This window comes from Chiloscyllium punctatum, chromosome 20, assembly GCF_047496795.1.
Source record: "Chiloscyllium punctatum isolate Juve2018m chromosome 20, sChiPun1.3, whole genome shotgun sequence".
Taxonomy (NCBI): domain Eukaryota; kingdom Metazoa; phylum Chordata; class Chondrichthyes; order Orectolobiformes; family Hemiscylliidae; genus Chiloscyllium; species Chiloscyllium punctatum.
The window spans coordinates 89790821-89817583 of NC_092758.1; the positions used below are offsets into that span (position 1 = coordinate 89790821).

Below are 26763 nucleotides of genomic sequence, written 5' to 3' on the forward strand. Positions count from 1 at the left end.
ATTAGTCTATTAATTCAGTGTTACATATTCTCTATTCTAAGCAGTAGTGTTAGGTATTGTTCTTGACATTGGGACCAACTTTAAAACAGCGAACCTTGCAGCTTGTCCAACCTCAGTGTGGAGTTCAGCAGCTGTAGCTACACTCAATGCTCACTCCACTGATCCCATTCCTGAAGGTCATCTCAGAATTATCCAACCAGCTGGCATTATTTATGATGAGTAGCTCTCTGTTATTGGACTTACTGTAGGATAGATGTTGATGCTATTGCAACATTTGCTGACTGGTTGTTAACTCTGGAAGCAGAAAAAATCCTCAGATGATGCAAGATGCTATTTCTGTTTAATGTCTTCCTTATTTTTGTTTCCATTCCTGTTCTGTCATTGCACTATCTTCCTCCCCTGACATCAGTGATTGAGAAATCTGGCTGTTTATGTTTAAGAATGGGAGTTAATGATACCACCTTGCACACAACAGAGAATTTGAACACCACCCAGTCGTACCCTTTAAACAGGAATTGAAACAGGGGAACAATGTTGACAAAGAGCTTGCAGAACTAGGTGAGCTATAAGAAAAAGACCAATTGGTAACTTGGAGATGTGTGGCATTCAGAGTCTTCCAATCAATTAGAAACTCCAGAAAGGTGACCCGTATTTGACTGAATATATACTTGGTCTTTTCCTGCCTTTTTGTGCTTGTTCATATTAACACCAACTCTGGGACAAATGGACATGGATACAAACATAAGACAGACCTTTAACGTGGAACAATCTACCAGAGACCATGGAAACCAAGGTGATTGCACTATTTAAGGGTGTGTTGGGTAGATTTTGGCAGGATATTATTTGGGTTCATTGACCGAATCGGGAGGAATTGTTTTGTCTGTTGCCTCAGCTTTTTATGTTAATTTCTTTTGATACTAGTTACAAAGGGCTGCATATTTAAAGGCGCACTATCATTTAAAATGAAAGCGCTTCATTTTCAGTTTAATCAGACACACTAAATTAATTTAAAATTAGATTTTGGGGGCAGCACGATGGGTTTCAGTCCGGCAGGTACCCTTTGGTTTTTAGATGGTTTGGTGTGATCCCAGTCCAGGGTCACTGGCCGTTAGCAATGCCATAGAAGAGATGGATTGTCTTGCTGAGATATTGCCTTGGCTTGTGAATGGCTCTTGATCCAGGAATAGAGGCAATCTTTTCCAGCTGATCTTTATCATTTCACAGTGACCATTGGCTATACCCTCTGGGGATTTAATAATCTAACCTCCTGCTAATAAATGATAATACAGAGGCTGCTGACAATCTCTGTTTATCACTTTGGAGAATGTAACCCTGCAGTTGTGATTTAAGTGTTTCCTGTTGGTCATTTGGCAAGCTTTCATGCAAAGGCAATCTGACCAGGAACCTTCTGTTTTTAAGACACTGAGACAATAGGAAGGATATGATTAAGCTGGAGAGGGTTCAGAAGAGACTTACCGGGATGTTGCTGGGTATGGAAGGTTTGAGTTATAAAGAAAGGCTGGATAGGCTGGGACTTTGTTTCACTGGAGGGGAGGTGGTTGAGAGGCCTCCTGATCTGATAGAAGTTTATAAAATAATGAGGGGTATAGATAGGGTTACTGGTTGTCTCTTCCATAGGATGGGGGATTTCAAGACTAGGGGGCATATTTTTAAGGTGAGAGGGGAAAGATTTAAAAAAAAGACATGGGCAATGTTTTTGCACAGATGGTGGTTTGTGTGTGGAATGAACTTCCTGAGGAAGTGGTGGATGTGGGTAGAATTACAATGTTATGTCAACTGGCAACATCAAGGCAACATGCAAAGAGCAGAGTGATTTAACTTGGTGGATAAACTGGGGCTGGAATTCAGAATATAGAAAGTTGTTCTATGTTCTATCTCTATGACTCTAAGTGGGCTATATAAATGATCTTGACAAAGTTTGTTGGATTTCTGACAAAAGAAGTAATGGTAAAATAAAACAAGGGGGTTACCCATATGGGACTGCCCCACAGTTTAAGGGCAAGGTTTGGTGGGGGTTCTAAACTGTATCATTCTAAATCTCACAGTTGCTTTATCAGTTTAAAAGCCTTTAATGCTTGAATAATTATCAACTTCTGTCAAACAGAATAATTATCAATTGTTCTGATATTTCAATGAGAGTCCCCTCACTATGATCATTGTGCTTGTGTTAGCAGCAGTGTATTGACAATTCCCAGGGCTTCAATCACAAATCTTCGCTTAGAATAGCTCTGTTTACCACAAACAATAAATCTCCTTTCCCAAGGCTGGTTTTATAAACAACATAAGAATGTGAGAAGGAGAAGATTAGATTCTCCAGGAAAATATTCCATTGCTGCCGAATGAGAATGAGTTCCAGGAAATTAATATTAAAGTGTGGGGACACCACGGAACACATCCCTGTCCTCCTCCTCCTCTTCATTCAACATTCAACTCCGATACCTTGGTACTCTCCTTTTCCTTTCCTTTTTCCATGAGGTGGACCTTGTCCCTCCTGCCTCCTCAACATCCAAGGCCCCACAACATTCCCTGAGTGACCCAAACAGCAATATGTTTAACAGCGATAGTTCACCTCTACATTAGAAACAAAAGATTCAACGTTCATTTTCTGTTCTGTCTCCATTCATGACCCTGGGTTTCCAATCACTCTGCCTCATCCTCCTGGTATTCCACTGGGACAATGCAAATCCAGAAGGAACAGCAGTATTTCATTTCTCAGTCAGGCACTTGATAGGGTTTTGTAATTTCGGACACAGTTTTGCTTCTGTTTTCTTTGTTGGTTTTTCTTTTACTTCCACTTTTTCTGTGCTCTACGTCTCTGCCATTCACACTTCCTCTAGCCACATCTGTCTACCCTCTTTCCCCTTACAGCATACTTGGAGTTTACAGCAGAATTCAGTGTTTGATCACCTGCTTTTTACCTTATCGCTGACCTTTCCTTTCCACACTGCCCTTTCACATGACCAACTCCATCATACATTTCTAACATCCCCCAGTGTAGCTGAAAACACCAAGCTGAAATGTTAATTCTATTTGGGGTGACTCGGTGTTGTGCGGCAACAGTGCTAACCACTAAGGACCCTGGTTCAATTCCGCCCTTAGACAACTGCCTGTGTACAGTTTGTACATTCTCTGTGTGTCTGCGTGGGTTTCCTCCCACAGTCCAAAGATGTGCAGGTTAGGTGGATTAGCCATGGGAAATTGCCCTATTGTGTTCAAGGATTTACAGGTTCAGTGGATTAGCCATGGAGGATGCAAGGTTACAGGGACAGAGTAGGGGGCAAGAGTCTGGGTGGGATGCTCTGCGGAGGGTCAGTGTGGACTCAATGGGCCAAATGCCCTGCCTCCACACTACAGGGATGTTATGTTTCTCTCAACAACGTGCTGCCTGACCTGAATATTTTCACCATACTCCCACAAGGAGGTTGAACAGTTCATCCATTTTACTAACATCTTCCACCCCGACATCAAAATTACCTGGACCGTCTCAGACTCCCCTTCCTAGACCTCTCCATTTCTATCTTGGGCGACCGACTCAACACGGACATTTACTATAAACCGACCTACTCCCACAGCTACCTAGATTACACCTCCTCCCACCCTGCCCCCTGTAAAAATGCCATCCCATATTCCCAATTCCTTCGCCTCCACCGCATCTGCTCCCAGGAGGACCAATTCCAATACCGAACAACCCAGATGGCCTCCTTCTTCAAAGACCGCAATTTCCCTTCTCACATGGTTAAAGATGCCCTCCAACCCATCTTGTCCACATCCCGCACCTCCGCCCTCAGACCCCACCCCTCCAACCGTAACAAGGACAGAACGCCCCTGGTGCTCACCTTCCACCCTACCAACTTTCGCATAAACCAAATCATCCACCGGCATTTCCACCACCTCCAAAAAGGACCCCACCACCAGGGATATATTTCCCCACCTATTTCTGCCTTCCGCGAAGACCGTTCCCTCCGTGACTACCTGGCCAGGTCCACGCCTGCCCCCCCAAACAACCCACCTTCCCATCCTGGCACCTTCCCCTGCCACCGCAGGAATTGCAAAACCTGTGCCCACACCTCCTCCCTCACCTCCATTCAAGGCCCCAAAGGAGCCGTCCACATCCATCAAAGTTTCACTTGCACATCCACCAATATCATTTATTGTATCCGTTGCTCCCGATGCGGTCTCCTCTACATTGGGGAGACTGCTCCTAGTAGAGCACTTTAGGGAATATCTCTGGGACACCTGCACCAACCAACCTCACCGCCCTGTGGCCCAACATTTCAACTCCCCCTCCCACTCTGCCGAGGACATGGAGGTCCTGGGCCTCCTTCACCGCCGCTCCCTCACGCCTGGAGGAAGAACGCCTCAGAACACTTCAACCCCACGGCATCAATGTGGACTTCACTAGTTTCCTCATTTCCCTTCCCCCCACCTCACCCCAGCTCCAACCTTCCAGCTCAGCACTGTCCCCATGACTTGTCTTACCTGCCTATCCTCCTTCCCACCTATCCACTCCACCCTCCCTGACCTCACATTCATCCCAACCTCATCCACCCATTGTACTCTTTGCTACCTACCCCCCCACCCTCCTCCCTGACCTATCACCTCCATTTACCCATTGTACTCTATGCTACTTTCTCCCCACCCCCACCCTCCTCATTTATCTCTCCACCCTGCAGGCTCTCTGCCTGTATTCCTGATGAAGGGCTTTTGCCTGAAACATCGATTCTCCTGCTCCTCGGATGCTGCCTGACCTGCTGTGCTTTTCCAGCACCACTCTAATCCACAATCAGAGACTATAGTTCTTCACCTTTCACTTTAGTTTTTATTCGAGCTTTCACACCTCAGAAAACGTAACTTGATGAACGGTTTTCTGAAGTTCAGGATGGGTAATCCTTTACAGTCATCCTCAACATTCAGAGACACAAGTTATCACGGAGACATCAACACAATCTCCATCCAGGATAGAGCCACAAAGCACACGTGTGAATTCGTTGTGCATTTCCTTTTTAATATCGTAGGTGCAAAACAGGAAACAATCTCATTCACAAAAGCATTTCAACATATTTATTAAACATCTTTACTCTGAAATAACATAATAGTTATTTGTAATATAATTTAAAAGTCATGTAACAGTCTAAAATTGGATCAGTGTTGAACCCTCCAAACTGCTGATTGCCAGGTGTTCCATGACCTTCGCAATGTCCTGGCCTTGAAAGAGGATAGTTGACAAGCAAGCTCAGAATTTTAACAACTTCTGGAACAGAGCAAAGCTCCTAAATTCTCACACTGTCCAAACTAAAACCAGAACAGAAAGGATTGGGAAACCATCATCTTTGTGACCGTAACAATTCAGAAACATTTGCACTCTCCTCTCTCCCCTAGGAAGAATCGAAGGCCAGTTTTGAAGCTATCACACCCACCTTTTGCACAGTGTGTTATCAGAAACAGCTACTGTTTGCGGTTGGTGAAAAGCACCATCTTTATCTAATGTCATGCTTTGTTTGCAGAACATCTACATTCAACCCATTGCAGGTAAATTTGGGCTCGACAATGCATCTGTCATTACTGACTTGGACAGCTAAAATTACAATATTTTAATAAACTTTCAGTGCCTCTAATTACTTCTTGCAATGGTACAAGAATACATTGTGTAGGTGAAACCTCCAATGCAATATCTGCTACTTGGTTTTACCAAAACACAAATTTCTACTTCTGCAGTTTCACCGTGAAACAACAAATGTGAACCAGTTTTGTTTTTGCAAATGGAAGGACATTACTTTGGATGAAGTCTATTGACCAAGCCATTGTTTTCTTCATCTTCCTGGTGACTTTGGCAGGTGTGCAGCACTGGGAGAAGGTGGGAGGGAAGGAACAAGAAATCCAAATGTAACCCCCTGCACCTTCCAAGAGGCACCAAGTGGGCCACAAGAGAGCACACAGCTTACAGTGTGGGCAGCACAGACTGACAGACACAGAGTACATTCTGCTCCACCCTCAGTACTTTGAAGCTGGGAGAGGCTTTAATCTGGTCTGAATTGGAGCTGAACCAATGCCTGAGCTTGATGGAATTTGCCAGATTGAACCAGATTACTTTTACACATTCTACAGAACCATGAAGTGATCTATTGCCCAGTTGTCTGGGACTTAACACTCGCTTCATTAACACAGCTCAAGGTGGCTACTTTTAGCTATAAGCAGTTTATAATTAAGCAATGACAGGCTCTTTAGAAAGAACAAAAAAGGTCACCACTGGGCCGCCAGTTTTGTTTTAATTGACAGAATTTAGTTGTGTGTCCACCTCCAACCACACAACCTGCAGCTAGTGGGAGGTCACGGCTGACATGTTACTGTCACCAAATTGATGCTAGTGCAAGAGGCAATTACAGTGATGTGTCACAGAAAACAAAACCCATCTGAAAAGGCACAATTACAGGGTTATATTAAATAAACAGAGTACAGAATATGTTCAAAAACAATAAAGTACAACTTGCAATTATAAATAAAAAAGGTCAATGTTTAAAATGTTGAGTTCTGATGAATATTGACTTGGCACCACAACATGACTAACTCTACTCCCTCCCATTGGCTCTGGGCTCAAGATCAACACAATCAACCCCTCTTTCAAAACCCAGCCAATCCCAGACAAAAGTCCAAATAATCAACAGTACATGTTCTTGCTTCATTGCATGTTGAGTGAATGATAGATTGGGCTGCTACAGAAACATCAAGTTGATTTTCTCATTTGATTTGCAAAGTTTGAATCAAGAACATTGGTGACTGAAGCAAAACATCTCACCCCTTCTTAACACCTTCTGACAGCACGGACACTGAAGCAAGGGACTGTCTCACAGATATTGACTACTCTCTGATACCATGCTCAGAGTGAGGCCAGGTAAATGAGATTTACAAGACTATCAACTACAGAGGGTACCCTCATCGCTGTGCTGTTCAACACATGCATAACGTTTTAATAGAGATCAGTGGATAAAGAGCAAATTGACTAAATGATTTCCTCCTTTTTCCCAGCTCAAGTACACAGTAGTACTCCATCTCGTGTTCTGGCTAAGACCAGGTACTTAGCAGCAACAACTCCTATATTCTGGGGTTTACTGTACAATTCAATAGCACTCCATCCATCCTGACATGTTGACTGCCATTATTACAATTAAATCAATCTTTTAAAAAATAAGTTTCATTGTCGGACTTTAGACTCGAAGATTAAATCAGGATTTGTTGAGGGAGAAGCTTAATTTCGCAGTCCATAAAGGACTAAAAAGGTACTGATGTATATGATCGGAGACCATCTGTAAAAGAATCTCACTGATACAGTTATTCAGTTGCTCTCTTCCCTGCCCTTGGTACCCCATTTCAGGGAAATGTAAACCACACTGTTCCATTCCCCACTCGGAGCTCAACCCCTACCTTCAGGCAAACACCATCAAAGAGCCTTTGAATCTACAAACCTCATTGAAATGCCAATGAGTGACAGTGCATTGCATCGCTCCCAGAACGGGGAAAAGTCGAACAGAAATCTGTCAGCCATTCTCAAATGGCAACAATTAAAATCTTACTCATCAAAAATACACACCATTCAACTCTGCAATGGTAAACTGTGTCAGTGTAGGCACAGACAACTAGCGAAGACACTGGAGTTCCTCTGGTATATTGTGGAATGACTCCTCAACACAGGGATCAAAACATGGGCTGCTACATCAAGTGACAGCAAACCTGTTCTGCAATTGTCAGTAAACTACTGGTTACAGGCTTTACTTTTTGTGTGCGTGTGTGGGGACAAGGAGGAGGGAAAGGGGGAATGAGGGCGGGGTGGGGGAGCGTTGTTAGATAGGAGTTCATGACTAACCCTGGTTCCATATTAGTGCAAACAAAGTGCAGGTCTTACAACAGCTGGTAGGGATTGGTGGGGGGGGGGGTTGGAAAACAGAAGAGGATTGTGTGGACGTGGGAGGGATGGAGGGAAACTATCCAAAAAGCACCCGCCAAGCCCACATCAGCGCAGTCCAGGGCAAAATCACACTCACAGCATTTACTTGCTGAGACTGCTCACAATAAGACAGTACTAACCCAGACACACCCTAATACAGCCCATCGCCAACAAGAGGCACAATATCCACTGGGCACAAAGCCAGTCTTCAAAAATAGATCCGTTTGGCATCTGCAGGAGCTTGTTCCATTGGACAATAGGGGCACTTTAACCTGCACAAAGGAGAAACGTGGATAAGAAATGATACATCAACAGATCACACATGGCTGAAAGTCTTTTGCGTTTACTAGTATAACTTTCCTGACTGGTAGGTTGGCGAGTTAGCTGTTCCCTAACCAATACCATTCTGCTAATCCATTCACAGGAGGGGAGCTAACTCCCTTTGTTAACTGAGTGATCCTCTGCTGCCTGAGGTTGGGAGTGGTGTGTGGTGATGAAGTTTCTGCCTATCGCTCAGGGACAGCACCCATCGGGCTGTCAGTGAATTGGAGCGGAGGAATCAGATTGTTCATTAGTTAGAACAATACGGTGCAGGGGGGGGGGGTCCATTCAGGGGAAACACCCATTGGCATTTTCCAAGACACATATGATCTGAGACACAACCCCTCATGCTTTAAATGCTGGATGCTGACAGTAGATGGAGGCAAGAAACCAAGCTCAGAGACTAAGCAGCTATAAGGCGTTGCATGGTGGCTAGTGGATAACACTACTGCCTCACAGCACCAAGGACCTGGGTTCGATTCCACCCTTGGGCAACTTGTCTGCGTGGACTTCACACATTCTCCCAGTGACTGTGGGGTCCCCTCTGGGTGCTCCTGGTTTCCTCCCACAGTCAAAAGACCTGCAGGTCAGGGTGGATTGACCATGCTAAATTGCCCCTTGGTGTCAAGGGATGCACAGGCTGGGTGGGTTAGCCATGGGGAAATGCAGGGTTACAGGGACAGAGTAGAGGGGTGGATTGGTTTGGGATGCACTTTGGATGCTTGGTGTGGACTCCATGGGCCAAATGCCCTACTTCTACGCTACAAAAATGCTGAGTCTATGAAGACATTATCGAGGTATCATCACATTAGAAGGTTTAGAATCAGAATATTAAAACTCTCTCAGCTCAAATGTAAATTTAAAAAAGTATCATGGAGGAAGATACTTTGGTTTAGACTGGTGTTAGGGATGGCTAATATCTTTTCCACTGTATAATTTCCCCCTTTCCTTAATCCCAGTTACATCTACAATCATTCCCAGAGATCTCTAACAACAAAGAACACAATGTACCCCAGCTCAGTCAGCCATGAGCACATCACCTGGTAACAGCTGGTCAGCGTGTCCACATGCTACTCACTTTCCACCATTGATCAGTTTGTTTAGTGCGTCTCTGGAGATGACATGTCCACAGATCAGCTTCATGGGAGGATTGGATTCAGTCGCTTGCTGTCGAAGGATGGGGCAGGCAAAGACTGAGTGGTACCAGCATTTCTTCCCCAGCTCGATCTCAATCTGAAAGAGAAGGAACGGTCAGCTTCACACTAACTGGCTATTGTTGTGGGGAGGCAGGGCAAGGCACGATAACACGGCCCTCATGTTCAACCCCTGGGTGTGCAACAGGCGGCAAGAACAAAACAGTAGGCACAGAGCAGGCACAGAGCAGTGCTGCTCCCGAGGAGATGGATATGAGAGAGAGACTCAGACACAGAGAGAGAGGGAGAGAGAGAGAGAGGGAGGGCGGGCACGGGCGCGAGACAGGGAGGGGGTGGGTGTGTGACCGCGCGCGCGCGCACGCGTGACAGAGTGAGAGAGCCAGACTGAGATAGGTGAGCGTGTGAAAATGTACATGTCCAGTATCAACTCTAATTCCCTTCATAATTATAATCATACGAACACAATATCTACGGTCACACACGTTCCTTTAAACTTTCTAAATGGACAGTTATTGTTTCTATTTCTACAAAAGCCAATGAGGAGCTGCAATCATTCGGAAAAAATAAAACAAGTTAGGACAAAGGAAAAAATAAAGAGTAGGTTTTACTCGAAGAAACTTGGTGCATCTGGTCTGCTACTGTTTATTGCTGCAGGTTTTGTTATGTTTCAATTTGTTGTGGAACTTCCCCAACTAATTGATGGTCCAAAGCTATTTTTAGGATGTAGTAGTGGTCAGAAACATTGTAAAACATCAATTCATTTAATATTTTCCTTTAAAAAAACCCAAGGTGATTTACAAAGGGAAAATATTGAGAATGGGCAGAGACCAAACTGCAAGACTGAGTAGAGAAAGATTGATGAAGGAGACGTGATCATAAATCAATCTGAAAGTAAAAGCTAGCATCAATAATGCTGAGCATAAATTATCTTAAAACCCATCTAGCGTCCTTTCGGGAAGGAAATCTCTACCCTGGATGTGCCCAATGGGTGACTTGGCAACATGGTCTCCATCAGAAACGGCTTAGTGAGCGACTGCATTCAGGACACAGTTATGGAGGAACGATAAATGGTGGCATCACCCAGAAATGCCCAGATCTCAAGAAGAAATTTTTTTAAAAAGCTGAAATATCTCCATCATCCCAGTGAGGCCACGTGGAAACTTGTTGCGATTAAAACTAACCTTTAGGGCAACAAGGAGATAACAGGCACTAAACATAACCAAATCAAAAAAAGGGGGAAGAGAAACCATATCGGCCACATGATTGAGGATGATCTTGCCGTGCAGGAAGGCAGGCGAGACAAGACCTAAATGGCTGCATGACTTTACAGCGAATACAGAAAATGTAATATTGATACATTCACACGCAAGTTGTATTTTAGGGTCAAGCACATTGAACAATGATTCATTCAAGGGGTTTTACAAAAGCCAAAACACTGCACTGTGGCAGCATATAAACATTTGCAAATGTGCAAGACTGAACCTAGTCTTGTTTAAGTATGAGAGATGTCTACTGAGGTAGAGTCAGAGATGTACAGCATGGAAAGAGACCCTTCGGTCCAACTCGTCCATGCTGACCAGATATCCCAACCCAATCTAGTCCCACCTGACAGCACCCGGCCCATATCCCTGTAAAAAGGAGGAGAAAGTGAGGACTGCAGATGCTGGAGATTGCAGTCAAGTGTGTGGTGTGGGAAAAACACAGCTGTTCAGGCAGCATCCGAGGAGCAGGAGAATCAACATTTTGGGCATAAGCTCTTGATCAGGAATGTCGATTCCCCTGCTCCTCAGATGCTGCCTGACCAGTGCGCGTTTCCAGCACCACACTCAACCTCCAAACCCTTCCTATTCATAGACCCATCCAGACGCCTTTTAAGTGTTGTAATTAGACCAGCCTCCACCACTTCCTCTGGCAGCTCATTCCACATATGCACCACCCTCTGCGTGAAAAAGTTGCCTCTTGCATCCTTTTTAAATCTTTCCCCTCTCACCTTAAACCTATGACATCTAGTTCCAAACTCCCCCGCCCTGGGGCAAAGACCTTGTCTCTTTACCCTACCCACACCCCTCATGATTTTTCAACCTCTATAAGGTCACCCCTCAGCTTCCAACAACTTGAAACTTTAACTCTTGATTTCTCTCCAGAGATGCTGCCAGACCTGCTGAGTTTTTCCAGCAACTTCTGTTTATGTTCCTGATTTACAGCATCCGCAGTTCCTTCAGTTTTTACTTAAGAGACATCTTTGGTTTGTTTGGATAGAGTCTAACTCCAATGTTTATTCGTTTCCTTGACATGTTACTGTACAGAATCAAACTGTGCAAAGATATTTTTTTTAAACAAATAAAGGATATTTTGAAGTCATGAAAAAAATCCTGGATCCATCCAGTCACAACAGATTTAAAGATACCGACCAGAACACCACCTGATGAAGGGGCAGCGCTCTGAAAGCTTGAGATTTCAAATAAACCTGTTGGACTATAACCTAGCGTCACGTGACTGCTGACTCAGTTCACCCCAGTCCAACACTGGCACCTCCACATCACGGATTTCAGGAGGTGGTTGGTGTGGGACATAAGAGGTCACCACAATCAAATCGAGTCACATGAGTTTGCAAATGACAATTTATTAAGAATAATACTGAAAGGCAGCAATACTTACTGGAAGCTCATCCTTCTGGCTCCATATCTCTGTACACTGCTGCTGCTCGATCACAGCTTTAATATTCAGCAGAACAGGCAATGCCAAGCAACCAGCGGAAAAACTGGGTGTGGGAAAAAAAAGCAAGAGTCGATTCAATACACACATACCAGCACTTGCTTCATGAAATCATTGTACAGGGACCCGGAGAAATGCAAGGGAATGATGCATGGCAGGAATGTCTATCACAAGAGGGCATCATTTTAAAGGTGATTGGAGGAAGGTTTAGGGGAGATGTCAGAGGTAGGTTCTTTACACAGAGTGGTGGGTGCGTGGAATGCACTGCCAGCGGTGGTAGTAGAGTCAGATACATTAGGGACATTTAAGTGGCTCTTGGATAGGCACATGGAAGTTAGTACAATGAAGGATATGTAAGTTAGTCTGATCTTAGAGTAGAATAAAAGGTTGTTACAACATTGAGGGCCAAAGGGCCTGTACTGCTGTATAGTATGTTCTATGGTCAGCAAAACCGATCTGGAAATGTTCACTCAGCTGCTTCTCCATCCACAGATGTTGCAGGACCGACTGAGTAATCTCATTTTGACAGACAGTTGAATGATTTTTTTTTTCTTAAAATAGCAAGAATACACATATTTCCCATCCAGTGAAAACAAGAAGTATAATAGTTTAATGGTGTTTCCCATCAACGGAAGCAGAGCAGCTAGAAATATTGACTTTTTTTTTATTAACTGAGAAGCATTCACAGGAAGAACAAGCTTAAAATAAATCTTGGGAGTTTTATTTCAAGGTGCGTGCTGTGGCATGTTGTCTACACAGTTGAAGGTTAGAGTCTGAAATCCTAAGCCTGTTTGATCATTGGTTTCACCTCTCCCATGACGCCTTACAGTTATCGGCTTCCCTTCCAGTGGCTCACTATCACCCTCTATGGACTGACCATCTCTCTAGTTAATCACTGAATCTCAACAGTGTGGAAGCAGGCCATTTTACCCATCAAATCCATACCAGCCCACTGAGTAGCATCCCACTCAGCCCCAGCCGTCCCCACCCCTGAAACATTGCATTTCCCATGGCTAACCCATCCAGCCTGCACCTCCCTGGACACTATAGGCAACTTAGCATGGCCAATCCACCCTAAGCTGCACATTTTTGGAGTGTGGAAGGAAACCCACGCAGACACGGGGAGAATGTGCGAAGTCCACACAGACAGTTACCTAAGGGTGGAATCGAACCTTGGTCCCTGGGTGCTGTGACACAGCAGTGCTAACCACTGAGCCACTGTATATTCTAAAGAATTTCTCCTCCAACAGTGCAGTGTCAGCAATCAGCTCTTGAGCTCAGTAACAGCACGAGCGAGAGTCCAATATTCTCCTTGCATGTTCAATCTTACAGCATGAAGAGGACATCAGCCTTTTACATGCATGTGTGTACTTTGAAAGAGTTATCCGGTTAAACGCTCTGCAGATCCCTGAAAAAAAAAACCGTACTCCTTTTCCAAGTTATTTATTTACTTAGCTAGCTCCCTTTGGAAAGGGAGTACGGAATCTGCTCCCACAGCCCTTTCAAACAACACGTTTCAGATTACTGTGGAAGAATACTTCTCATTTTCTCTCTGGTTCTTTGGTCAATCATCTCGAATCTCCATTCGTGTTGGAGGCCATTTGGCCCATTCTGTCTATGTTGGCTGTTAAAGAGCCATCTTAAATAGCAGAGATGGAAGAAGCACATAGCATCTTCCCTCAAGTCTCAAAGCTCCAACATAAACCTGCTATAGTGGCTCAATGGCTAGCACTGCTGCCTTACAGTACCAGGAACCTGGGTTCGATTCCAGCCTCAGGTGGCTGTCTGTGTGGAGTTTGCACATTCTCCCCGTGTCTGTGTGGGTTTCCTCCCACAATCCAAAGGTGTGTAGGTTAGGTGGATTGGCTATGCTAAATTGCCCATATTGTGCAGGCTAGGTGGATTGGCCATGGGAAGTGGGAGGTTTGGGTCTGGATGGAATGCTCTTCAGAGCATAGGTGTGACTTGATGGGCCAAATGGCCTACTTCCACAATGTAGTGATTTGTGGGCGGCACGGTGGCACAGTGGTTAGCACTGCTGCCTCACAGCACCAGGGACCTGGGTTCAATTCCTGCCTCAGGTGACTCTCTGTGTGGAGTTTGCACATTCTCCCCATGTCTGCGTGGGTTTCCTCCGGGTGCTCCGGTTTCCTCCCACAGTCCAAAGATGTGCAGGTCAGGTGAATTGGCCATGCTAAATTGCCTGTAGTGTTAGGTAAGGGGTAGATGTAGGGGTATGGGTGGGTTGCGCTTCGGCGGGGCGGTGTGGACTTGTTGGGCTGAAGGGCCTGTTTCCACACTAAGTAATCTAATCTAAAAACCTGTGCATTTTACCAAGTTAACAGTACAGCAAATTAAATATTTCATCACAGCCAGAGCTTGTACTGAAGAATCTGTACTGAGGTACCTTAGTACTCAAGGTAGTGCTGTGAGTGGCAACTTGTAAACTTCTCACCGTACTCTTGTGACAGTAAAGCTGACTGTAATTCCTGTTCCCAATAAAACAAGCCCCTGCTCATCCAATCTTTTCCCATCATTGAAACTATCCTTTCCAGGCAATGTCTCCCATGTACCTGTCCCAGCATGGCTACATCTTTTCAGCAAGGTCAAAAATCACAACACCAGGTTATAGTTGGTTAAAAATCTTACAACACCAGGTTATATTCCAACAGGTTTATTTAGAAAGCACCAGCTTTCAGAGTGCTGCTCCTTCACCAGGTAGTTGTGGAGTAGAACATCCCAAGACATACAATTTATAGCAAACGTTTACAGTGTGATGTGACTGGAATTATATATTGAAAAAGACCTGGATTGTTTGTGGGGAGTCTCATCTTTTAAAATGGCCTTGTTGGCTTCAGTCCATCTCAGTCCAACACAAGCACCTCCTAATCAAGTTATAGTTAGTTTTTCAAAACCAGTGGCTTTTGGAGCGCTACTCCTTCATCAGGTGCTCGCGAGAGAAAGTGCTCTGAAAGTTAGTGTTTTCAATTAAACCCGTTGGACTATAACCTGGTGTCATGTGATTTCTGACCTTGTCCAAACCAATCCAACACCAGCACCGCCACATCCTTCTTGTAATGCAGTGATCAAAACCGTGTGCAATTTCCAGTTTGGGGCGGCATGGTGGCACAGTGGTTAGCACTGCTGCCTCACAGCGCCAGAGACCTGGGTTCAATCCCCGCCTCAGGCGACTGACTGTGTGGAGTTTGCACGTTCTCCCCGTGTCTGCGTGGGTTTCCTCCGGGTGCTCCGGTTTCCTCCCACAGTCCAAAGATGTGCAGGTCAGGTGAATTGGCCATGCTAAATTGCCCGTAGTGTTAGGTAAGGGGTAAATGTAGGGGTATGGGTGGGTTGCGCTTCGGCGGGGCGGTGTGGACTTGTTGGGCCGAAGGGCCTGTTTGTTTCCACACTAAGTAATCTAATTATGTCCTAACTAGCATTTTACATAGCTCGAGCATGACCTTCCTGTGGCTAAATTGCAGCTCTCGGCCAATATTTTTTTGAAAAAGATGCTGTGTATCCTCATAACCACATCTACCAACCTCGCCAGCTTCTGGGAGATGAAGCACGCTTGCTAAGGTGCTCTATTCGTCTAATTTTTAAATTGATCGTCTTGTTTTCCCTTCTGCCAATGAGATCATATCCATCAAACTTCCTCCTGATCTTCCTCTGCTCAGAGGCAAATAATATCAAATATATTGATTGTTAAAGGTGATTCACAACCCCAAATCATCTCAGACTTACACAGGTTTCCCCTCTCCTGTCAAAATGAAGGAACTTTAAAAAAAATAGATCCAAGAACTCAAAGTCCAAGTCAACTACACTTTACAGTCAAACTTCAATACAACCCAAACTCTGGATACTTACTAAATCAGCCTTCAGCTTAAAAAATCTCACCAAATGTGGATTCTGATCAAAACAACCAATTTAACAAAATTATAATTTTATGCTTGGAAAGTGTTGAAAGTAGTATACATACTGCATGCAACTCTAATTACAAATAAGTGATGCTTTTAAACTGTTATTAATTTTTTTAAAAATCCAAAGATGTTAAGTGGATTGCTCATGCTCATTTGCTCAGTGTTCAGTGATGTGTAGATTAGGTGCATTAGTCAAGGGTAAGTGTAGAGTAACAGGGTGGGGATGGGTCTGGGTGGGTTATCCTTTGGAGGGTCGGTGTGGACTTGTTGGGCCAAAGGGCCTATTTCCACACTGTATGGATTCTATGATTGTGTTAAAATTGTGTGGTCCCTTCATGGTGGATTCAAGAGCAGCTTTCAAACAAGTCACTGTTGCAGACAGAGGTTTTTAACCTGATATTAATAATTGGCACCCCACTCCCCTCAGCCCAGATAAACATCGTACCTTCATTCAAAACACACACGTTTCAAGGGGGAACAGTGACTGAGCTGCAGCTGATGTTGCTGTCCATCCCAAACTGAATTTACACAATTCAGGTCCCATTCAAACAGATCAGCAGAAAGCACCATTTGACATAAAACATAGGACTAGATCTGGATGGCTCATCAGACTACTGAATAGTTTATTCAGCAATTCAGTCATCAAGGGGCTGAGGATTGAGTACCCAAACATTAGCTCAGATCGGATTGTAGGGTAGACAGAAATATTGGGTCAAAATATGAAACATAACAATTCTACTAACTCAGTACATCAGTCTGCAACCCACAGAATTGGAGAGAGTTTATAAAAACTAAGTATTGCTGTGCAAAGGTTGGCTGTGGAACAGTTAGAGAGATTATCAAAGTCCTGGTGATGAAGGGACACAACATGGCTCCTGAGGATTCAGATAAGTGAAGATGTAAGAAGCAAAACTATACTGTACAGTGCCTAAGGATCTGGATGTAGGTTTGCCCGCTGAGCTGAAAGGTTCATTTCGTCACTCTACTGGGTAACATCTTCAGTGGGCCTCAGGTGAAGCACTGCTGACAATTACTGCCTTCTATGTAGTATTTGTTACAATCCTTGCATGGTATTTTGTAAGTGAAATTAGTTTTGTTGTCGTCTGTATGGGGTCTTTCAAGTTCATTAGCTGCTGTTTTAGTGTGTTGGTGGGTTTGTGGGCTACCATGATGCCAAGGGGTCTGAGTAGTCTGGCAGTCATTTCTGAGATGTATTTGATGTAGGGGGAAGTGGCTAAGGTTTCTGGACGTGTTTTGTCTGCTTGTTTGGGTTTGTTGCTGAGAAATCGGCAGACTGTATTCATTGGGTACCCAATCTTTTTGAATACACTGTACCGGTGATTTTCCTCTGCTCTGCATAGCTCCTCTGAGCTGCAGTGTGTGGTGGCTCGTTGAAATAATGTTCTAATGCAGCATAGTTTGTGGGTGTTGGGGCGATTACTTCACACAAACCCACCAACAGCAGCTAATGAACTTGAAAGACCCTATACAGACAACAAAACTAATGTCATTTACAAAATACCGTGCAAGAACTGTAACAAACACTACATTGGACAAACAGGCAGAAAACTAGCCACCAGGATACATGAACACCAACTAGCCACAGAACGACATGACCCTCTCTCACTAGTATCCTTACATAGAGATAAGGAAGGACACCACTTCGACTGGGACAACACATCCATCCTAGGATGAGCCAAAACAGAGACACGCACGAGAATTCCTAGAAGCATGGCATTCTAACCGGAACTCTCAACAAACACATCGAGTTAGACCCCATCTACCATCCCTGAGAAAAAGAACAGGAAAGGACATCACCACAGGAAATGACATCACCAACCCAAAGAAACCCAAACATAAATAGAAGGGAGAAATCATGTACACTGCTTCGCCTGAGGCCCACTGAAGATGTTACCTAGTTTGGTGACGAAACATCTGGAAATGAACCTTCCAGCTCAGCGAGCAAACCTACATCCAGAACCTCAACCTGAGCTACAAAATCTTCTCAAAACTTGTTACTCTTCTCAATTAAATCTCTGCAGTGACATAAAAATGAAGTCATTCTCTCTTTCTCATACCAGCACAGACAGGCACACACTCGCTCTCACTTTCACCAACAAGTAAATTTAACACTATTGAAAATAATAAATACTAGAGATCAAGGTAGGTCAGACAGCATCCATGGAGACACAGTTCGGAGTCTGGGTGAGTCATTTGGACTCTAAATGTTAGCTTGCCCTCTCTCCTTGGATGCTGCCTGACGTGCTGTGACCTCCAGTATCTGTTGTTTCCAGTCCATATTTCAGCCTCCACAGTAATATGCTCCTACATTTAACACTAATCACTACAATGTGGAAAAGGAGTGTGTAATCACTCCAAATTAGCCAAACGTAAGGAAAAATATAAGCAATTATTCAACACTGAGTGGGAAATAAAAGAGTCTTAATATCAACAAACTAGGTCAAACAACTTTATTCTTAAAAAAAACACAATCATTTAAACACTAGATGCTGATAGACTCATTGGGAGAATGGCATGTGGAAGAGACAAGGGCAGCAGTAAGAGGTAGCTACATTAAACCTGATAAGAGTTAATACCAATCCTGTCAGTTACCCTGGGATTCTAAGTTCACTGCACTGACCCAGTTACTTATTTTGCTTTTAAAACTTTATCTGAAAATGCAGCAATGAGAGTCTTATTCCTGCAGCACTGTCCAAGTATTGTTCAGTCATGTTAACATTGCTTCTGGGCCAAAACCACACATTCAAAAGTACTGGGTTTCCGGTAGGTCCCCATTACTAGAACTGGGACAGCCTCAATGAGATTTAACCCATCAGCTCAGTGGGAGCTCTCACCTCTGGATGAATTTAAAGCCAATTGTATGTCAGGATTTTAACGTAGAGCTGGCTGCATCTCCCAGGTAACTGAGTCAATCCCATGATCCTATTTGACTGACATCACCACTCTGTTTACTTGACAGAGAAATGGTTTCATTCCCAACTGAAACAAAAGCACGGTGGCTCAGTGGTTAGCATTGCAACCTCACAGCACCAGGATCCCAGGTTCGATTCCAGCCTTGGGTGACTGTGTGGAGTTTGCATGTTCTCCCAGTGTCTGTGTGGGTTTCCTCCGGGTGCTCCGGTTTCCTCCCACAGTCCAAAAATGTACAAGTCAGGTGAAATGGCCACGCTAAATTGCCCATAGTGCTAGGTGCATTAGTCAGACGGAAATGGGTCTGGTTGGGTTACTCTTCAGAGGGTTGATGTGGACTGGTTGGGCCGAAGGGCCTGTTTCCATACTGTCGGGAATCTAAGCCAATTTTTAAAAAAAAGCCCTCAGGGTAAATGAAGCAGCAGCTTGTAGGAGTGCAAGCTTTCTCTATAGCACAGGGATGAGAAAGTCCCATTACAAGAACTCACTGTTTAAACAATAAAAAGTAGAAGCAAGCAAAACAGGTTTGTTATTCAACAATTGACTGACTTAGAAAGACGGCAGAAAAGCAGACAGAGCACACAATGGAAAACTCTCCGAATCTCTATCACGTGGAGCATACCTGACGCTGAGAGGTGATTCGACTGACAGACCAAGGAGGGTACAGGCATCTCGGGTGAATATGTCACAGATGTCTGCCCATTGGTTGGAGTCCAGCAAGTGGAGGTACGGAGAGTTTGCAACGCCATGTCGCAGGTAAACCAGGCTCCCCATCAACACCTGGATGTCTGCAACAAGAATGTCATCTCCTCAGCAATTTACATTAGAAGAAAATCTAAACGCTAAAGTTTCAAGCACGAAAACTGGTCCCTACCCCAAGGCAACCCACTGAGAAACCAGAGGAATAAGAGCGGCTAGGTCCCCCCTGAAACTCAAAGAAAACAAAGTGAAACTGTTACAGAAGACTTAGGACGCCAGGTTATAGTCCAACTGGAGTCCAGAGCACTGCCCATTCCTCAGCTGCTTCCCTCCACCACCTCTGGAAGGAGCAGTGCTCTGAAAGCTTAATGATGTTAAATAAATCTGTTGGACTATAACCTGGTATCGTGTGACTTCTGACTTTGTCCACCCCAGCTCAACACCAGCACCTCCACGTGATAGAAGGCTCTGCCCCAGAAGGCTGTGGAAGTCAAATCTCTGGATACTTTCAAGAAAAGCTCTGGATAGAGCTTTTAAGGATAGTGGAATCAAGGGTTATGGCGATAAGGCAGGAACAGGATACTGATTGTGGATGATCAGCCATGATCATAATGAATGGTGGTGCTGGCTCGAAGGGCAGAATGGCCTACTCCTGCACCTATTGTCGATTGACAGCGCAGGTATTGATATACACAGAGAAGACACACATACACAAAAATAAATAGCACCAGCCACAAGCATTTACAGGTAAAGCTAGTGAGAAACCAGTTTGTTCCAAAAAACACCTTAGAATCGCGATGAAACAAGTGTAGCTTTGTTACTACATTCCAAACTGAACCTGACCCATAACTAAACAGACAAAAGATGCTGCATCAGGAAAGCGCTGCAGCAATAAGTAAACGTTGTATTGTCAACAGGAACCAGACGAGCAACTGGGAATGGAATTCTTAACATCAATGGTTTTTTTAATAGATCACGTGTTCAGCATGTTGAGTTTCAATAGCGAGGAAATAAAAGTATGAAATTAACTTTGCAATTTTTTCTGCATTTTGAAGTGAATATTTGGATGATTCACCTGTAGTTTACATATTAAAAAATAAATCTGTATTCCATACTAAAAAATATCAGACTGGGGACAACAACCTAAAACTCACTTGCGATTTTTGTTCTGGTATATTTAACATGGCTCTTGTTATTCTACTGATCCCCCAACCTCTTATAAAAGGAACCTCAAACTGTCCATGGAATAAGATGAAAGCCCTTACCAAGCAAGGCTGGGAACTTGGACAGTGTGCCCAATCCCCAGCAGGCCATACTCAGGAGTCAGTGATAGAGTGGGAGCTGGGAGGTGGTAATGCAGTGCATCTGCTTCACAGGCACAGGAGAATGGGCAAGCTGGGATAGAAACACATGCTGAGGGTTTCTGAACGTGCAAAGGAGCTCAGTGGGTTGCCTTGGGGTAGGGACCAGTAGGAGCTGCTACCTCGATTCCCAAGGCTGGTGAGGGTAACCAAGCCTTATTCAAGACAAATTATTTTACAAACAATATTCAGGCACTCCACGTGCTTAAACCCAAAATGATATAAAATACAAGTTTTCCCAGCTCACCATATTCCTAAATGACCAGGAGCTGGGTGAATCAGTGACTGTACTTAAAGAGAGATCCTTCAGCCAAAGGAAAAAACATTGAGAATTATCATCTCCGAGCTGTGGTAAAAGGCTTGATATTGACATTTAATAAATCAAGTCTCACTGAATGCTCAGGGTAAGTACATAATGGAATAGGAGGTGCAGTCCAATGGTTTAGTGAATGTAACCAGTCATTAACTAAGCCATAAAAATCAAGCAGTTCTAGCCACCCTGCTAGAGGAAGGGTGTTATTAAGTTGGTGAGGGTTCAGAAAAGATTGACCAAGATGTTGCCAGGAATGGAAGGCTAATCGATCGATCGATCGATTGATTGATTGATTTCCTGTCACGTGTACCTAATTACAGTGAAAAGCTTTGTTTGTGAGCAATACAGGCAGATCAAAGCAAGCAAGGACATACAGATCATAAAGTGAAAAAGAAACACTTGCATAGAGCAAAGTATTCAGGTTACACCACACAGAGCACGCACTCGGCAAGATCAGCATTAACATGATCAGCATTAACACGATCAACATTATTTGAAGTTAGAGAGTGCATTCATCAGTCTAATGACAACAGAAACAAAGCTGTTCTTGAACTTGCTGGCACGTGTGTTCAGGTTTCTGTATCTTCTGCCTGCTGGAAGAGTTTGTATGAGAGCATTACCGGGGTGGGAGGGATCTTTATTGATGTTGGCAGCCTTTCTGCGGCAGTGTGCTGTGTAACTGGACTCCATGGATGGGAGGTTGGGTTTCATGATGGTCTGGGCTGTGCACACAACCTTCTGTAGTTTCTTACATTCCTGTGCAGAGCAGATACTGTACCAGGCCATTATGCCCCCAGACAGTATGCTTTCAATGGTGCATCTGTAGAAGTTGGTGAGGGTCCTTATGGATATTCCCAATTTCCTGAACTGCCTGAGGGATAGGAGGCGATGTTGTGCCTTCCTGACCATTGCATCTACTTGGGAAATCCAGGGCAGGTTGTCGATTATCATCACTCTTGAGGAACTTGGTGCTTTCAACCCCTCTCAACCTCCACTCCATTGATATAGATGTTCCCCTCCTTCCTTTCTGAAGTCAGTGATCAGTTCTTTAGTTTTGCCAACATCAAGAGAGAGATTATTACCATTGTACCACATCCCCAAGCCCTCTATCTCCTTCCTGTATTCGGACTCATCGTTGTTGATATCCATACTACCAAAGTGGTGTTGCCTGCAAATGGCATTTGTTCAGAATCCAGCAACATAACCGTGAGTGTACAGGGAGTACAGTCGGGAGCTGAGAATGTATCCTTGGGGGATCCAGTGTTGAGTGTTATCATGGAGGAGGAGCTGTTGTCTATCTTCACTGATTGCGATCTGTGGGTAAGGAAGCGGAGGATCCAGCTGCAGAGGGTGGAGCGGATACCTAGTCTTGGAGTTCTGAGATCAGTCTGAAGGAGATAAATGGTGTTGAAGGCGGAGCTGTAGTTGATGAGCAGGACTCTAATGTAGTGTCCAGATGTTCCAGGGATGAGAGCAGGGCTAGGGAAATGGCGTCCATTGTGGATCTGTTTTGTTGGTAGGCAAGCTGCAGGGGATCGAGGCAGGCTGGGAGACTGGAGCTGATGTGGGCCCTGACCAGCCTCTCGAAGCACTTCAAAATTATGGAGGTCAGAGTTACTGGGCAGTAATCATTAAGGCATGATGCATGTGCTTTGTTAAGTACTGGGATGATGATGGTCTTCTTGAAGCAGGTGGGGCTTTGGGTTGTAGGAGGGAGAGATTGAAGATGTCAGTGTTTATCTCCACCAACTGGTCCACACAGGATCGGAGAGCACAACTGGGGGCTCCATCCAGGCCTCTCACTTCCCTTGGGTTATAAAGATAGGCTGGAGCTGTTTCCCTTGGAGACCTGGAGGCTGGGTCGTGACCTTCTAGAGGTTTACGACAAGGTGAGGGGCATGGAGAAAGTGAATTGCAAAGTCTTTTCCCTGGGGTAGGGGAGTTCAAAACTAGAGGGAATAGGTTTAAGGTGAGAGGGGAAAGATTTAAAAAGGACCTGAGGGGCAACGTTTTTCACACAGAGGGTGGTTCATATATGGAATGAACAGCCAGAGGAAATGATAGATGCAGGTATAGTTACAACATTTGAAAGACATTTGGACAGGTACATGAATAAGAAAAGGTTTAGAGGGATATTGGCTAAATACAGGTAGCTAGGACTAGTTTAGATTGGGAACATGGTCAGCATGGCTCGACCAAAGGGTTTTAGATTAGATTGATTCCCTACAGTGCGGAAACAGGCCCTTTGGCCCAACCAGTCCACACTGACCCTCTGAAGAGTAACCCACCCAGACCAATTTTCCTCTGACCAATGCACCTAACACTACGGGCAATTTAGCATCATTAATCCAGCTGACCTGCACATCTTTGAATTGTGGGAGGAAACCAGAGTACCCGAAGGAAACCTACGCAGACACAGGGAGAAGGTGCAAGTCCACACAGACAGTCATCAGAGGGTGGAATCAAACCCAGGTCCCTGGTGCTATGAAACTGCAGTGTTAACCACTAAGCCACCATGCTGCATGACTAACTCTAGGCTGGTCCTGAACCTGTCTGCGTTATTAGCCGATCACAGCCAAGTGACACGGACAGATAAATATAAAAATATTGGGTCACTCAGGCAGCGGAGGAAATCTGGCATGACAGCAAATACCCTTGCCAACGTTTATAGGTGTGCCAGAGGGCATTCTGCCTGGATGTATCACTACCTGGTATGGCTACTGTACCATTTAATATCGGAGATGGTTACAGAGAGTGGTGAACTCGGCCCGGACAATCACAAATGCCAACCTCCCATCTAGAGAATCCATCTACCAGGCCCAATGTCAAGGAAAGGCCGCCAGCATTCTCAAAGATCCATCCCACCCTGGCAATGGTTTTTCTACAACCTCTACCATCAGGGACAAGGTACAGAAACCTGAACACACACACTAGCCGGATTCGAAACAGTTTCGACCCTACTGTTAGAATCCTGAATGGACTCTCGAACTCTTAACATTCGCCTGTACCTGTGTTTTTGTTTTTGCCGCTGTTTACCTATTATTTACTATCTATGCTACTTAACTCTGATCTGTCTGTATTGCTCGCAAGACAAAGCCTTTCAATGTGTCTTGGCATAAGTAACAATAATTTCAATTCAATTCAAACGAGACTGCCTTTAGTGCTTGACATGGGGAGGGAAGAAATCACAGAATTTCCAAGCCTGTACCATGTGTCTGTGTAGACAGCAGAGAGTATGAGAGGCACCTGCAGGGAAATTAGCCGAGAGGGTTCATACCTTCGCTACAAAGATACTGGGGCTTCCCTCGCATTTAGGAGTCTACAGCTAATAGCAATGCTTTGCATTTATACAGCACCTTTAATGCGCGCCAAGACATTTTATATTATTAGATTCCAGCAATGTCAACGCTTTGGGGACAGGAGAAGGGAAACAGGAGTAAGAAGAATGAACAAAACTGATGACGTTATAAAAGGAGGGCTATCTGATTGAAGAGTGCGTTAAACCAGACTGCCATTCTGCAGCTCCTGTTATAATCCCACTGTCTGATTCAATTCTAAACTGTACAGGCTAAAATTCAAACCCTGCTTTTGAACAATGGTCTGAGAGAGAAAGACTGACCTCCTTGATGTTGCTGGGCGAACGGTTGGAAGTTCTTGGCGTACTCCAGGGCTTCAATCTGGTTGATGACCCCCCCGGTCAGGAGGCTAATGAAATACAATCGGTGCAACTTGAACTCCAGCGTGCTGTTCAAAGCCAAAAGCTTCTCCCGTTTGGCCATAGCCCACCTGAAAGGGAGAAGCACAGCCGTAAGAAAAGGCTCACAGTAAACACACATTGCTCACTCAATGTTCAGTCAAACTCAGAGCTGAAGGCAATACGTCACACAGACAGACATTCAACACAGGAAGGAGCTGCAGTCTACATGATCATTGACATCTCCCTCCAGGAGACAGACAGAGAGAGAGAGAGAGAGAGAGAGAGAGAGACAGACAGACAGATTGTCACACATGGTGCCACCTTCGGTACAAAGTACTGACGTATAAATCTTAGAATCAAAACAGGAAAAAAGAAAAAATATACTATAAATAACTGTAAGGCAATATATTATTCGTTAGAAAACAAAAAAATAAAGTGGAGGTAAACTTTTCAGTCTTTCTGTAAAGAGCCTGCAGTAGATCAAATCACGTGGGGCTTCCACATGTGGGTCAGACAGAGCACACAAGGCACTGACCACCCACTCCGGATCCAAGTCTGACAAACATCCCCGCTCCAACCCCAACCCAATGGAGGTTATGTATGGCTTGAGGGTAATCATTCCAGAAACATGGACCAAGATGAAGAGACATAGAAAACTAGAAGACAGGAGGTGGCCATTTGGCCTTGAGTTGCCCTACCATTCATCACCTGATCCTCCAACCCAATAGCCTAATCCGACTTCCTCCCCATAACCTTTGACCCCATTCACCCCAAGAGCGGTGTCTAGCTGCTCCTTGAATACATTCAATGCTTTGGCATCAATTCCTTCCTGTGGTAATGAACTCCCCAGGCTCACCACTGTTTGGGTGAAGAAATGTCTCCTCATCTCCATCCTAAAAGGGTCCACGCTGAATCCTCAGACCGTGACCCCTGGTTCTGGGCACACCCACCATCAGGAACATCCTCCCCGCATTTCCCCGTCTAGTCCCGTTAGAATTTTATACTTCTGAGATTCTTCCCCCTCCCCTACCATCACTCATCTGAACTCCAGCAAAAACAATCCTAACCAAGTCCACAGTTCCTCATTCGTCAGTCCCACCATTCCCAGAATCAGCCTGGTACTTCTACACATTTCACAGTTGCTTTTGGGTTTGAACCCACACAATTGAGTTTTCTGCTAAATAAAGACAAACTATTTAGCTCACTGAGTGAACCAACCACAATCCCCATGCACACTAGTACAACCAGATTTAATACCAGGGCAACTGGACATGGCATGAATCAAGACAGAAGCAGTGTATAAACAGGTGAATATCTGCTTTGCAATGGGTTGACACTAACAACTCAGGTTCACATAGTGTCTTTATCCCAGAAAAACAGCCAGAGTTGCTGCAGAGAAGGATAATCAATTAAAAATGGAATCTCAGCCAAAGGAGGAACTATTAGGACATAACAATCATTGATCACAGGAGATGAGATTTGTGGGGGAAATCTTAAAGTAAGTTTTTTTTTAAAACATGGAGGAGAAAGATATATAGAGGGCATTTCAGAGAGATGGGCTTTAGTTATAGAAGGAGCCTGTGATGGGGGAGAAGAGTTAAAAGGCTAGAATCAGGTCCAGGGACAGACAGGGATGAAAACAAGAAAGGGTTTTACAAGAAAAGAAAAAGGAAGGAGTTGTATGAACTGGAG

General features: G+C 44.5%; 1 protein-coding gene across 1 annotated transcript in view; it reads right to left on the bottom strand.

Moving 5' to 3' along the window:
• Positions 1 to 5017: 5017 nt before the first annotated feature.
• Positions 5018 to 26763, bottom strand: part of rmnd5b (required for meiotic nuclear division 5 homolog B) — a 40096-nt gene continuing 18350 nt past the window's right edge. The window contains exons 5-9 of the mRNA XM_072591198.1: positions 24994 to 25160; positions 19624 to 19789; positions 12094 to 12196; positions 9360 to 9514; positions 5018 to 8232 (exon numbers count right to left, since the gene is read on the bottom strand). Coding sequence (XP_072447299.1) covers positions 8169 to 8232; positions 9360 to 9514; positions 12094 to 12196; positions 19624 to 19789; positions 24994 to 25160 — 655 coding nt within the window. The 3' untranslated portion in view covers positions 5018 to 8168. The remainder of the gene's footprint in view (positions 8233 to 9359; positions 9515 to 12093; positions 12197 to 19623; positions 19790 to 24993; positions 25161 to 26763) is intronic.